Raw genomic sequence first — 16045 nt, 5'->3', positions numbered from 1 at the left:
TAATTATCGCCTGTTTCTTAGAGATGGACAAACCGATTTATGCGCTATTAGTCTCATTTGAAAGATAATATATCCTAATAGATCACTATTGAATGATTTTTTGATTTGACGTTTAATTTGAAAGTTATGAGCAACCGTATACACCACACCAAAATTAACAAAAATTTATAATGATTTTAACCAAGATAATTTACCTAATTTCAATTATTTTAATATCAAACGAGAGGTTTTGACACTACGAATATACATGCAAAATTTCATAAGAATTGGTTGTAGCGGTCAAAAGATATTAACCCTCGAACACTCACGCCAACTTTTGTAACACGGTTACTCGCGCGCACAATAGCCTCAAACCAAAGAAAACGTGCGTACTAGAGTTTTGACTGGGAAAACTTGGTTTTAGGTTTATCGAACCTTTAGAATAGTTTCTTGAAATTAAAAGCTCTATCGTCTGGTGGAATCTAAATTTTGATTATTCCCCCTAAAAGTGAATAAAAAAAATAGTTTTCTTCAGTGTCAATATAACACATTGATGTGTTCTGCAAAGTTATAGAGCATATTATTATAAGAAATTTTGCTAACCTTCCATCTCTGCAGCTAAGATAGAAAAATCTTATTTATTGTATATGAATTTGTAAAATCAGGTTTTATATTTTTGCTCTTTTTGTAATTGTAGTATGACTTTTTCATGTATTACAAAGTTGTACAAATGATAAAAATACACAACTTTGCTGAATATAGTATACCTCTATATTTGCTTGTTTAGGAACTGTAGAACTTTGATTATAAAAAATACCCTAATTTTGACTACGAATTACTCGACTACCAGCAGACGGATGCATTTTAAACATTTTACATTGGGTAGTTTTGCTGCATACAGACACCGTTTTTCCATATGGAGAAACGAGAGAAAATTCCACTTGGGGTCAATTGCGGTACACCTCGCTTGCTGATTGCTTCGTTTCTGTGATGGCGGTTTATGCTGATCTATTTTCCCAACAATTTAAATTATTAATGCATTGAATAATTATGACATTTTGCTCAGAGTAAGTTTATTGAAGAATATACGTTAGTTAAACAACGATTTGTAACTTTATAACAATATGGCGTTGAAAAACCTACACATGTTGTACAAAATACAACAGCGTGAGTAACCGAAGGTTAATAAAAATTGATGAAAATTATTCTAGAAAACTCTATTGATGTGAATCAAATAGAATGGCATTACAGGAAATTATGCATAGTTCAAAAATAATATAATCTAGAGCTTTACTAGGCAATGTATATGTTAAAGAATAAGATTTCCTCTTACAACTTACTTTTATTTGCACTTACTCAAATTAATAACAACTTACTTATCCTTACTCAGCAATTTCATGAAAAAAGGATCTATCAAAATTTAAAAGTGTTCCTATTTTGTTCAAAATTTGTAAACTTATTCAATTTTCAAAAATTTTATGTGAACCAACGCATTACGCAACGTTGACCAATAGATTAATTATGTTGCGAAAACGTGTCGATTTCTATCTCAAATAGCAAGTAAGACCGTATAACAAAGGTTCCTTTCACCACTAGGTGGATTAAATCGGGTTTTTTCCTGTTTTTCTACTTTTTTGTTTCGTTTTTCTCCTTTTCTGTTCAATTTGTCTTAATTTTTTATCGGGTTTCCTTCTTTTCATCTATTTATTTTCTTTTCTTTTTTCCTAGCCTTCGCCTTTTTTGACTCGTTTTCCCTTTTTCACGTTTTATTTTTTTCCACTTTTTTCCATTTTGACAGTTTTCCTTGATATTTTTCACGATTTTGTTTTTCTTTTTTTCGTGTCAATTTTACTTCTATTTCGTGCCAATTTTTCTATATTCTTCTCTTCCGCATTGTCTTTTTGTCTATTTTTAGCGACTTGTTATTTTTTATTATCTTTTATTTCGTTCGTAGTTGCTCTTAATTTCGTCTTTTTGCTCTCATTTGTAGTATGTTTCTTAGACCAACCACGTGTAGTTCCTTTACAGTTGATGAAGAGATGGTAGAAGAAAGTAATGAAAGTTTAAAGTGAAGGAGAAAGAGCGGAAAGGTGAGAGGGGGTGGGGGTATTAGTAGCTACGCTTAACAAGTCGTTGTGATCCCTACCTTTCGTCCAATGCTGGAAGGTGCAATGGTCGAACCAAGCTATAATCAGAGATTAAAACCGGATTTGAAACCACAACACTCGCCAGGACACGTGGCTTGGTAGTACTAATGTATCTTTGAACCACAGAGGCGCTGGACAAAAGGAGACTGCTCAACCTTTTTTATTAAGCGAGCGATGTTTCTACAAACTCCACCGTCAGGTGGGTTGAGTTCTTTTTAGACACAAATTGTGTCTCCATCTATTGTAATCAAACCACCGAATTGAGAAGTTTAATCTAACTCGTTTTTACTGTTTCTTGCATTTCTTGTCATTGTTCGGCTGTTGATTAATGGTCGCCTCACCACCTTTTCATTATTATCATCAGCTTTTCGCCAACTTGTCATCACTTTTTCGTCATCTTTTCGTTGTTTTTTCGCCACCTCTTCGTTCTTTTTTGTCGTCTAAAAGACACGTCGTTTTTATGTTATATTTTTTGACGCATTCCTGCGTCTTTTTTGATTACCTGTTTGGCACCTTTTCTCGCTGTTCTGTTTTTTTGAAGACAACCAAAACTGCCTCAAAAGACTGTCACAATTCTTTTCATATGCCAGAAAAACTAACTAAAACGTTGCTTTCTTTACTGTCGTTTCATCGTTCTTTGTCGTTTTTTGACCGTTTCTAAATGATTTTTTATCGTTTTTGTTTTTGTTGTTTTTTTAACGGTTTTTTGCTATTTTGGCTGTTTTGGCTTCTTTTGTCGCGTTTTTAAATGTTTTTTTTTTCGGGTTTTGATTTATATTTTTGTCGCGTCGCTGTTTCGGTGTCTTTTCATCGTCTTTATTATATTGCCATGTTATTGGCATTTTTCTTTGATTTTTTCGGCGGCTTTTGACGTTTTTGTCTTTCTTTTTGTTGCTGTTTTGGCATCTTTTTGTCGTCTTTTTTTCGTATTTGATTGTTATCATTTGTCGTCTTTTGTTATTATTTCGCCCTTTTTTTTGTTGCCTTTTCGTCTATTTTTGCAATTTTATCGCCGTCTTGTTTGCTGCCAAGCTTTTTGTTAAAAGCTGTCTTTTTACTGTCTTTTCGTCGTCTTTCTGTCATAATCTTTTAATCGTCTTTTTCGCATGTTTTGTCATTTTTTGCACCTTTTTGATTCTTTTCTATTATGTTGTGTTTTGTCCCTGTTTTGTCGTCTTTTTATCGTCTCTTCATGGACTTTTCGTAAGTAGTAGTATTTATAGTTATTTCGTCATCTTATTGCTTTTTCGATACCTTTTCGCCTTTATTTTTCCATCTCTCTGTTTTCATCTGTTCGTATGCGTCGTCTTTTCGTCATCTTTCTGCCAGGTTTTTGTCGATTTTTCATGGGCTTTTTGCTACCACTTCAATGTATTTTCGTGGTCTGTTTTTTTGGCATTTCCTCGCTTTTGGCACTTTTTCATCGGATTTTGCCATTTTCATCGTCTTTTTTATTTAGACACTTTTAAATGTCTTTTTGGACGCCTTTTCCGTTATCTCTTTTGTTGTCTTTTTTTTCGTGTTCATCGTCTTATTGTTATCCCTGTGTTGTATATTTCTTCTTGCTTCGCGTCGTTTTTGTCCATTTTTTGTTGCTGTTTTGGCGCCTTTTCTCCGTTTTTGTCATCTTTTCATCAATTTTTTCGTCTTTTCGCCATTTTTTTTCTTCCCTTTTTTGTCAATTTTTCGTCAAAAACCTTTTTATTGTCTTTTCATCATTTTGTCTTTTGTCGTTTTAAGCATGTTTTGTCGCCCTTTTGACGCTTTTTAAACCTCTTTTCGTCATGTTTTTGTTCTTTTTGTTGCTGTTTTCATGTTTCTGTTGTATTTTTGTTTTTGTTGTTGTTGTCTTTATGCCAACTTTTCATCGTAGTTTCGCCATCATCTCGACACTTTTTGATGTTTCAAAGCATTTCCTTCGTCTTTACAGCGTCCCTTTATTGTCTTTTCTTCGTATTTTAGATTTCTTTTCGTCTTTATTGTTGTTTTTTCTAAAACTTTAAGTGTTCAACAGTTATCGTTTGTCGCGTAAAAAGACTAAAGCTAATCATACAAATAGAACAAGAATTTTGTACTTAAAAGCAATATTTGACAACTTCCGTGAAGTTCAAGCACTTAATCCGTAGGTCCATAGAAAATTCCTAACTCTGTAGAACTACGGATAAATTTGGCAAAAACAATTAGTTGACTAAACCTTTTTGGTTGAACTTTACCCCTGGCCAATCTGTGTCATCATTGCATCGCTTAAACCTGCAACTTTACGCTTACGTAAAAAATACAACAAAAAGCTGGAACCATAAATTATGCACTGCATTGGATGGAGCCCATCCCTGCGCTCTAGGGAGAGAGAGGGCATCCATTGTTCGTTCCGAAAGCACTGCGCAGCGGATGCACTTCGCAACATGAAATGTACAGTTTTCCACCGGTTATTGAATGCATTTGAATGTGTGTATGTAGTTATTCCATCTCTCAGCATCAGCAGCACCTTCAGGCGGTTTTGGGGTTGAGTGGCATTCTTGCTGCCTTGGTACCTTGATTTGTTTAGAGAAAGAAATCTTTACCCTGTTCGATGAAGTGCTTATTAACAAAATTTACATACAATCGTACCCACTCAACAATCGACCATCGTAACATGCATGAATGCCTAGGAAAACAGCCGATTTTGTTTTCATTTCAATAAAAGTGAGAAATTGTTACGAAAAAGCAACGCACGGAAAAGAAAATTGTACTTCATTGGAGGCGAGTTGTTTCCATACGGATTTTACCGCACCACCGACCGGTTCGTTCGCCACCGAGGAGGGGGTCGTCGTCAGTCAGTGAGTCAGTAAGTCAGTCGCCGCGGCGGGTCGAACAACCGGCGCAAGATAAAATCCGGTGTTCGAAGAATGGAAAACATGAGGAAAAGTGAAAATTTCCTCTTCGGATGCCGTTGTTACCTTGAGATCAAACCAACCCCTCGTTCTCCTCTAGATTATGCCGCACTCCGGTATTGATTATTTCGCTTTTCATTGAATAAATTAATGAACCATGCTAATAAGATATCGTAGACAAATGAAACGCGTTTGTTGTTTCTTTTTTTGCATACCTTTTAGCGCGGTCCCCATGACGGAATATTTGCGCTCCCATGCGGTGAGGTTCATAAAGCACTGCAAACCACCCCCAACCCCCAACCCCCCTGGTTGGCACCGGTAAGCGGAGGGAAAATAGTTTTGTTACGCGTCAGAGCTTTTGTTATGCTTGTTACCACCATGACTGCATTTTACCAGATTACACAACTGCAGCCTGCAACGGTTAGCCAAAAGCAGATCTGAACCACCGAATGCGGCGGCATCGTGCCGCAGGGCGATAAATTGGATTCGGAATTGTTGTTACGTGGGAAGCTGATCAACCGCGCGGAGTGGTGTGAAACTGTTTGCGCGTTTGCAGTCGGGTGAAACGCAAATGATTGAAATAGGAAAACTTCGCCGAAGAATCTTTTAACTACCGCCGATTGTTTTACGACGTTTCATCCTTTACCTTGTTTGACATGTGATCAACACCCCAAAAAGGTCGACAATCGTTTCTACCGCTAAACCACGCTTTTGCAACGCTTGACGTCGCATGAAACACCATCCATGGGTATTAAAAATGGAAACGCTAGTTCACCGCAATCGCCCGATTAACCGCCCGCTCATTTACGATTCAGTTGGATTAGTTTGTGTTTTACATGTTAAACAAATTTCTGCTCCAACAGCGGCTCCATCCAAACCACTGGGGAAGCATTAATTCGCACCCGAATGGACACGTGTACGTGTACGTGAAACCACACCGCACCGTCTAGTCTGCGTTGCGGCCAAAAGTCGGCTTTCGGAACATTCGTGACTGAAGCGTTATATTTTGTCGTGTTTTCGGTGGAAGCATTTAAAATTCTAAGACACCGCGGTGTACGAGGTACGGCCATCAAGTTTGGTGAAATTCCCTACCGGTCGGTGCCGATTACAGTTTCATGTTACGAGCCCCACCCGGCAGATGTAGTCGGTTTCGGCGCTTGCTTCTAAAATTTGATTACTTTTTTAGAAGTTTTTAAACGACAATCAAATTTTGTTCCCATGCAGAATATTAACCAGCACAAATTAGTTTAACATAAAGGTATAGAAAGTAGTTTTAAAAATAATCCTTGCAAACGTTCCGGGCTGGCCCCATTGTTCCCTAACCGTGGCGAAAGTAAAAACATCGGGAAAAATATATGTATCAGGATAAGCCGGCTAACGGCGGCCTGATCGGTGTGTGCAAGCACATTGGAGAATGTGAAATGGATAGTGAATGTAGCCGCATGCATGCGGGGCCTCCTCTCTCTCACTCTCGCGTGTTGACGGTTAACCTAGATTCGAGTTTCGCGTGGCTTTGGTGGGATGCCGATAGGAAAAGTGGTCGTCGCTGAAATGCTGGCTGGAAGTCGTGGCAATGGTATTGATCATAAATCGAGCGGATTAGCTTCGTTTCGGTGAAACGCAGAGGAGCGTATGGATGGCTACCAGAGCACGAGCAGCTTAAACTAAAGAAGGGACCAATTAAAGTGATTGAATGTGAAGAATTTTACAGCTCACTCGAAAATAAAATTGCGGTAGTATCTAATGTGGCGAGCAATAAACACCTATTTTCGCTCAGCAAATCACCATTAACAAAGTGGCCATTAGGTAGGATCGATTCAATAATCAATTTAAACGTGAAATAAGCAGCAAATGTGAGCGCAAATCGCGCAAATACCAACCCGTTTATGCACCATTGTTTTGGTCCAATTTTAAGCCGATTTCCTCTTTTCACGTCGACGTGGACTGATTTAATTGCTTTTTTCTGCAATTACCTTTTCGGTGGTGGAACCACTCGCCAGCAGACCCTCATCGTAGGTTTCCCTCTGATGCGATGCGATGGTGCGGTGCAATTGTTTTTGCACAACTATTCATATAGATTTATTCATTAACACACATCAGCACACGGCTGGGCACGGCTCGCCCGATAACGGTCAAGTGAAAATGGTTACTTTTTCTAATCTACTTTTTGGCACAATAATAGACTATAATGGCTGGGAAGAGGAAACAAATCGAAAGAAAGGGGTATTTTTAATTAAAATCAGCGATTCATTTCGCGGAATCATCAACCAAACACAACAGTGAATCGAGATAAGTTTCGTAAAGTTTATCGAAACGTTACGCTAAAGTGAGTTTTTATTTGGTTAGAAAATCGTACAATCTAATTAAAATTTTCTCTTGTTTGAAGGTTTGGTTTAAAGCAAGATACAGAAAAAGATAAGATACAGAAAAGTCTACCGTTATATTTTTTTTTACTACTGGTATCAAAATGCTTACTTGAAACCGCTAGTTCCAAATTACTTAAGTAATACGAGAAAACTCAAACCTCCTAGCTTCGGTCCATTTCATACGATAATTTTGAAAAATGCCCTTTTCTCGGAAACGGAAACGGATAGAAAAGGAGCAAAAGTAAAGGAGTAAATACGATAGCAGGAAAATTAAGAACAGAAAACGAGAAAAAAAGAGAAGAAAAAAAATGGAAAGGGAAGACAAACAAGATAAAACAAAAAACAACGTGACAGAAAGGAGGAAAAGCAGGAGATAATAAAAGCAGAAACGGAACAGACAAAAATAAAAAAAAATAGAAAAGCAGTTGACGGGACAGAAAAAAACCGGACTGGAAAAAAGAAAAACGGGCCTGAAAATGAGAGAGAGAAGAAACTGGCATGAAAACATGAAAAACGAAAGTAAAATCGGGAAAAGTAAAATGGGAAGGTCCTTTTACCAGCCCACAGTCAGAATGGGAAGGAAAACGTAAAAAAGTGGATAAGACGAAACCGGGATAGAAAAAGAAAAAATGGAGCAAAAAAGAGGGAGCTGGACAGTGGGAAAAGAAAAAACTGGCATTGAAAAAAGAAAAACGAGAGAAAAAGTGGAAAAATGAAAAGGAAAAGAAGAAAAATGAGAGAAAAAAGAAAAAAAAAGAAAAAAGGAAATAAGGACAAACTGGACAGAAAGAGAGAAGAAACAGAAACAGAAAAAACCGTACCGAAAAGAAGGGAAAGCAAAGGAGTAAACATGATAGCCGGAAAATTGAGAACTCTGGATGGACAGAAAAAATAAAAAGGGAAACAGGGACAAACAGGACAAAACGAAAAACAACACGACAGTAAAAGAGGAAAAGCAGGACATAATAAGGGTATGGCCATTACAAATATTTTATAAAATTTTTGTCCTTCCGGTGTTTGGCCACTGAAGGGGAGGGGGGCAAAAAAACAAAGAGAATTTTTTAATCGAGCAAAAAAAATGGATTTTAGGCATTTTTGCTTAAAGTTTCAACGTGAAAACCAAATTTATTCTTGCTTTTAATAAATACGTTATTATTTTCCATGCAAAAAACTACGAAAAAAGGCAAAAACGAAAGAAAAATTTTTCAGCCGATTTTCGGAAATTCCATTGTTCGAATTTCCATTTCTGTTTCGTGCTAGAAGCATTAACTCAACTCGTACACTCATTTTTCGAGTTTTTCAGGCTGAAGAACTCACAGACAATTGATTTTATGAATAAAAATTAACTCATACTCATACTGCTTTTCCTCCTTTCTGTCGTGTTGCTTTTTTATCCTGCTTGTCTTCCCTTTTCGTTTTTTACAGAAAAAAATGAAAATGATTTTTCTTCTCCATTTTCCTCGTTTTCTCGTTTGCTCAATTTTTCTGCTATCATATTTACTCTTTTAGTTTTCCTGCTTTTCTCTTCATTTCTCTCCTTTTTTGTTCCGTTTGTTCTCTTTTACTGTCCAGTTAATCCTCATTTCCATTCTCATTTTTTTCTTTTCTTTCATTTTTTTATTTTTTGTCTTCCATTTGCTCACTGTCTGTCCAGTTCACTCTTTTTTGCTTCGTATTCTCTTTTTTTATCCCGTTTCCTTCTTAGTTTAGAAGTGAAAAACGTGAAAAAGAAGAGTAAGAGGAAACCACGGACACAAAAAAAGAAAAATGAGAGAGAAAGGATGGAAAATGTTTTTTATGTATATTAATGTATAATAATGTATATTACGTATCATTTGGTTTACTGTTGGTGGAAGTTTTGTGCCTACTAGAGAAATAACGTAAAAGCAGCTTCACTCTAGTCAGCGGGCTTTTCGTTTTTCAAAGGGGAGACGGAACAGAAAAAACATGACAAAAAAGGTGTAAAAACGGGAAAGAAAAAGAAGGAAAACGAAACAAGAAAGGGAAAACGAAACAAAAAACCACAGAAAGGTAGAAGAAGAATAGCGAGAAAAAAACAAAACCGAAAGAGAAAACAAGAAAAATGAAAAAAGAGGTCAAACGGGATATAAAAGAAGAAACAAGGGATTAAAAAGGAAATGTAATGGGAAAATGTGAATGGTAAAATGTAAATGGTGAAACTGAAAAAAAAGACAAAAGGCGGCGGGAGATAAAAAAAAGAAAACCGCAGAGCAAATAAAAACAGGATAGACATAACAAAAAAGAAGCAAAAACGGGGCATATAAAAGAGGAAAAATGGAACAGACGAAGATGAAAAACGAAAACTGGAAACGATAAAAGGGAAAAGATCGAAAACGGAAAAGAAAATTACTAAAAATGGGAGAAACACAAGAGGAAAAACAGGACTACAAATAGAAAAATTGTAGGTTTGGAAACGAATAAAAACCGAATAATGGTACGGAGAACACGGGACAAAAAAAAAGAGGAATAACATGAGGAAAACAGGACCATTTAAAGGAAAAACCATGTAAATAGTATAAAAAACGGAACAAAAAGTGGAAAAACTGGACTGGAGAAAAAAGTTCTCTTTGAAAATGAATCTTCCTATCGAGACTAGAACGAGAAACAACGCGACAGAAAAGTACATCATACGAGCAAAAACGGAACAGAAAAAGAGAGAAAATAGAAAAGGAGCTAACGGGACAGAAAGGAAACAAACGAGTTCGGAGAAGAGGAAGAAGAAGAAAAACGAAACAGAAATAATATAAACAAGAGGGAAATCAGGACTAAAAAGCGTGAAAAAACATGACAGAGAAGGTGCAAAAACGGGAACGGGAAAACAAGAGACAGGGAAAAGAAGAATAGCGAGAAAAAACAAAACCGAAAGAGGAAACGAGGAAAAGGGAAAATGGAAAAAAGAGGTCAGACGGGATATAAAACAAGAAAGAATAGATTAAAAAGGGAATGTGAAGGGAAAATGTGACAGAAAAAGAAGAAAAGAAAAACAGGTAAAAAGGACAAAACAAAAAAGTAAAACTGAGAAAAAGACGGAAAACGGATGATAAAAAATAAGAAAACCACAGAGCAAAGCAAAGAGTTTTGAGAAACAGAATAAACATGACATAAAAGGAGAAAAACGGAACAGACGGAGATGAAAAACGAGACGAAAGAGAGCTGGATGGAAAAAGACGAAAACTGAAAACAAAAAAGGAAAATGAAAAAATAAAACGGGAAAGAAAATTACTAAAAAGAATTGAAAAACAAAAGAAAAAATCAGAGGGGTTGTGTACAAGACACGACCGCATATATAGATGACGCAGGACTACGTAAGTCTCTTTGTAGTGATAGTATCATATATTCATGCTTGTAATCATTCGATTCTTCATGTATACATGCTATATGCAACATATATACATGCTACACGCGTTGTATGTAACATTTATCAAAGTAGTAACATTGCATACGTTCAATTCTCAAAAGATTGTGCATTTGAAAACAATTTAACAAAATCAAGAACACAAACTATTGCTTTCCTGCTACCTTACTGAAATTAAAGATTGTTTTTATTATCCATGGTTTCCCACGTTGAAGGGATTTTACCAATTCAATCCTATTTTATCAACAGCACATCTTTCCACTACACTTCTAATGAAACGGCAAGCATGCGTATTCATACGGAGTCGTATTATAACCGAACACTACAGCTGTAGCACATTTTTCCAACACAGATATCAAGTTCGCCGACATTTAATCGTCTAGCAGTAAAGAATTTGCGATCTGTTGGGACAACGAGCTTGTCATTTTTTCTGGCACACTTCCCTAACACAGACATCAAATTGGACTAGGTTTAATCGCGTTCATAAGAAATCTGTTGGTACGAGAGGGCTTTGTTACTCTCTCTGGCGTACTTCCCAAGCAAGGACTTCAAAATGGTCTAGGTAGAACCGCGGTGTTAAGAAATCTTGTTGAAATAAGGAAACTGTCACTTGTTTTGGCTTACTTCCCAAGCACAGATATCAAATTGGTATAGGTTTAGATCAGCGTAAAGAATCTTCCAACCAATCACGAAGCGAAAATTCTGGTAAAACATAGGTTCATTATTTTCAATTTTTCAATAGTTCAACATCAAGAATCCATACTTTTCTTCATTTGGGTCAATTCTTAGAAGATTTTCCGGTCGATTGGTGTAAGAATATTGAAAATCTATCGGAAAACCGCTGAGCTATTAACGCTCAAAACCTTTCATTTTTCGTGACGCTCGCATTTTTCGATTTTTTGGAATGACACCCTATCTCAAAACTTGCCGTAAGACGTAGTCCTACGTCAAAACAGAAACAAAAAACAAATAAAAACGGAAGAACCATAAAGAAAACACGGGACAAAAAAGAGGAATAACGGAATGAAAAAGAAGAAAAGTAAAGGAGAAGCAAACACCAAGTAAACAGAAAAGTAAAAACCTGATTTAATCCACCTATTGGTGAAAGGAACCTTTGTTATACGGTTTTACTTGCTTTTTGAGATAGAAATCGACACGTCTTCGGAACATAATTCATCTATTAGTTAACGTTGCATTGTGCGTTGGTTTACATAAAAATTTTGGAAATTGAATAAGCTTACAAAATTTGAACAAAATAGTAGCACTTACAAATTTTGATAGTTCTTTTTCTCATGAAATTGTTGAGTAAGTTGTTACTAATGTGGGTAAGTGCAAGTAAAAGTAAGTTGTAAGAAGAAATATTATTCTTTAACATATACATTGCGTAGTAAAGGTCTAGTTTATAGGTTTTTGAACTATGCATAATTATACATCAATAAGGTTTTCTTGAAAAAATTTCATCAATTTTTATTAACCTTCGGTTACTCACGCTGTTGTATTCATAATAACATGTGTAGGTTTTTAAATGCCATATTTACCAATCGGTGTTTAACTAACGTATATTCTTCAAAAAAATGTTCAGCAAAATGTCTGAATTATTCAATGCAATAATACTTTAAATTTTTAGGAAAATAAATCAGCATAAACCGAGAGCACAGAAACGAAGCAAGCAGCATGTGAGGTGTAGTGTACCGCTATTGGCCCCAAACTGGAATTTTTTCACGTTACTTCATATGGAAAAATGATGTCTGTATGTAGCAAAACTATCAGCAAATGTAAAATGTTTAAAATGTATCCGTCAGTTGGTAGTCGAGTAATTCGGGGTTAAAATCAGGGTATTTTTATAATCAAAGTTCTACAGTTCCTAAACAAGCAAACGTAGAGGTATACTATTTTCAGCAAAGTCGTGTATTTTTACTATTTGTATAACTTTGTAACACATGAAAAAGTCATACAACAATTACAAAAAGAGCTAAAATAGAAAAACTGATTTTACAAATACAGAAACAATAAATAAGATTTCTCTGTCTTCGCTTCTATCTCAGGTTACAGTCTTCAGCAAAATTTCTTGTAATAATAGGCTCTAAAACTTTGCAGAACATATCAATGTGTTATATTGAAACTGAAAAAAAAATTTTTTTTTTCACTTTTAGGGGAATTAATCCAAATTTAAATTACACCAGATGAAAGAGCATTCAATTTCAAGAAACTCTTCCAAAGGTTCGATAAACTTAAAAACAAGTTTTCCTAGTCAAAACTCTAGTGCGCACGTTTTCTTTGGTTTTGGGTTATTGTGCGCGCGAGTAACTGTGTTGCAAAAGTTGGCGCGAGCGTTCGAGGATTGATATCTTTTGACCGGTAAAACCAATTCTTATGAAATTTTGTATATATATTCGTAGTGTCAAAACCTCTCGTTTGATATTAAAATAATTGAAATTAGGTAAATTATCTTGGTTAAAATCATTATCATTAATTTTGGTGTGGTGTATACGATTGCTCATAACTTTCAAATTAAACGTCCAATCCAAAAACCATTCAATAGTGATCTATCCGGCTATATAACCTGCCAAATAAAACTAATAGCGCATAAATCGGTTTAGCCATCTCTGAGAAACAGGCGATCATTTGAACCTTATCAAAAATGGTTTTTTAAGGCTAACTTTTAAACTGCTTGTCCGTTTTCAATAAAACTTGGTAAAAAGTTTAGTAACAGCAAGATCTTTCGTTTGGTACTAAGATTGTTAAAATTGGTTGCGTAGTTCAAGAGAAACGCGTGTCACGTAGTTTTCACATTTTTGCTTATAACTTTTAAACGAAACGTCGGACCGCAAAGCAATTCAATAGTGATATACTAGACAATAATACCTTTCAAACAAAAGTAAAAGCGATCAAATCGGTTCAGCCATCTTCGAGAAACAGGCGATAGAAAATGAGCTGCACATACACACATACACACATACACACATACACACATACACACATACACACACACACACAGACATTGCTCAGTTCGTCGAGCTCTATCGATTGGTATATGTCATTCGGCCCTGCGGGCCTCGGATCAATTTCGTGTTTTTCGACCAATTTCTAAACCTTTGTTATATAGTATAACAAAGGTAAAAAGGAACAAAAAGTGGAAAAACGGGACTGGAGAAGAGAAAAAAATTCGAAAAACCAATTGCATGTCCGATTTTGCACAATTTCAAGTGTAATTTAATTCCAATTGCAAGCTAAATTTGAACTTTGATTTCAAGTCCCATTTCTAGTACATTTGATTTCGAATTTCAAGTCTAATTTCAAATCCAATTTAAATCAAATTTATACCCATTTTCAATTCCCATTTTAAGTTCAATTCCGAGCATAATTTTAAATCCAATTTCAAGTATAATTCCATTACATTTCGAAACGAAAATGTCAAATTCTCTTTTAAGTCCGATTTCAAGTGTAATTCCAAGTAAAATTTCCAGTCCAAATTACTCTACGTGTAAGTCCAATTCTCATGAAGCGATTTGCACTCGACGCGAGATTGGGAGTTGTGAGTTCAAATCCTATAATAGTGGCTATAACTATTCGCACAGTTAGTTTGAAAATAGTTTTCTGAATTAATTTATCGATATCTTCATAAAAAATTGCGATCAAAACAATAACATTTTAAATCGCCACCGAAATCATTACATGAGCAAAAATAAAACACAATTCTTCGTATGGAATGGACCACCAAGCAATTCGGGATTTATCGACTATAACAAAATCCGACAAACCTTCACCAAGAACAGTTTAATTGGACTGGTGTGGAAACGATCTGGCGGCAGGCCACTACATTTTTTACGCTCGGTCAAGTTTTCTATATTCATCAACTGCTTCGATGAAGTTTTGCACACAACAAACATGGATTAAACATCGTGTCTACTTATCCGGTATTGACCGATAGATAGTCGACTTTGCGCTAAACTGTGCGCTCAACACCAACGAAAGGAGCGACCTATATATTTTTCCAGCCGTACGCGGAGCTCACGCTTCCAAGCAGTAGATCGTCCGTTCCTCGTTGGTACCAGACAGACAGACAGCAATTAGCCCAGCAAGTTATTGTCTGCTTTTTAAAATCGGTTTCCGTTCTATTAACTGTGAGAAATTATTGCAAGAAGAATACTCTGAGCGCAACAATTTTAGTTAACTGAAAGGTAGACTAATGTGATAGTAGTTAGAAACTATTGAATTTATACTATTGGACTTCCCATCCGTCGCTAAACCGTCAGACGGCAGTGCAGTGGACCAGGTAAGGGCCAACGACCTGCCGGTCACCGCTGCTGCCGGTTGCTGTTTGTTATGGGTCCAGCGGAGCGCAAAAATCAGCCATTGTTCTTGAATCAAGCATAATTCTGCTGCTGCTGCTGGTGGTTCTGATTCCCGAGAGTGACTTTACACTCAACACAATCACCGGGTCGGGCGAAGGTGAATTTTAATGAGTACGATTTTCTGAGGTCTTGGACGGGCATACAAATAACGAATAGCTTCCTGTGGGTGATTGTGAAGCATTCAAGGCCCGAATCTGCCAGGAAAAAAAACAACGCCAAAAAGAGGATGCCTAAAATTGAATGGTAATTGAGGATTACAGGTGAAATAAAAAATGGCAGAAATTTAAAAGTGTCGAAAACCATCACCGCCTAGTGCTTGTCTAGCATCGTTATTACTGAGTTGCAAACTGCAACCCGGTCATCGTAATTCATCTGTTAAATGCATTTGGGCTGAATAATAAATAATTGCGACAATTTTTTTTGTGCTGACACAGACAATGGTCAAAACAAGTTAAACCAACTGTGGCCACTTTGCAACAGTTGAATGAAAATGGTAGCACAACAAACCGCAAAAGACACCCCGTCCGGACGACCAACATCAGCGAGAGTGAAGTGGAACATAATTTGAAGCCACGGTTCACGGTTCGGTTAGTTTTCTCGGAAGCGTAATAATAATTTTGCTAGATTATATTTTGCAGTCAATTCCGCCGGAGAACGATACATCATCACCACACCAGGGCAGGGGCCGGAACTTCAGTGAGCAAATCGTTTTAACTTTTAGCTAACATACATCAAACAGTTGGTAACAATTAACGCACAAATGTCTTAACATAAAAATTAAATCCTTTGATCCCACAAATTAAATTTAATATGTACACATACTTACAGCTAGAATAGATAGAATATTCTTCAACATACCTGTAAAAAGAAACGGAAAATAACAAATTAGTCACCTTGCTTTCAATGAGCGCCTTTCTTATAATCGGTAATTTAAATATCATAAACCTACTTA

The 16045-nt window shown here is 36.2% G+C and overlaps 1 protein-coding gene across 4 annotated transcripts in view; it reads right to left on the bottom strand.

Annotated features, from left to right (window-relative positions):
* LOC128741691 (signal-induced proliferation-associated 1-like protein 1) overlaps positions 1 to 16045 on the bottom strand; it is a 118158-nt gene that overhangs the window by 49145 nt on the left and 52968 nt on the right. For 2 of the 4 annotated variants that reach the window (XM_053837656.1, XM_053837658.1), the window contains one exon: positions 15920 to 15951. The exons of the other annotated variants lie outside the window; for them this stretch is intronic. In XM_053837656.1, coding sequence (XP_053693631.1) covers positions 15920 to 15949 — 30 coding nt within the window. In that variant the 5' untranslated portion in view covers positions 15950 to 15951. Of the gene's footprint in view, positions 1 to 15919; positions 15952 to 16045 lie in introns of those variants that run through there. 4 annotated transcript variants of the gene reach the window in all.

This window comes from Sabethes cyaneus, chromosome 3 (genome assembly GCF_943734655.1).
Source record: "Sabethes cyaneus chromosome 3, idSabCyanKW18_F2, whole genome shotgun sequence".
Lineage (NCBI taxonomy): Eukaryota > Metazoa > Arthropoda > Insecta > Diptera > Culicidae > Sabethes > Sabethes cyaneus.
This window is presented reverse-complemented; position numbering and strand designations above follow the sequence as displayed.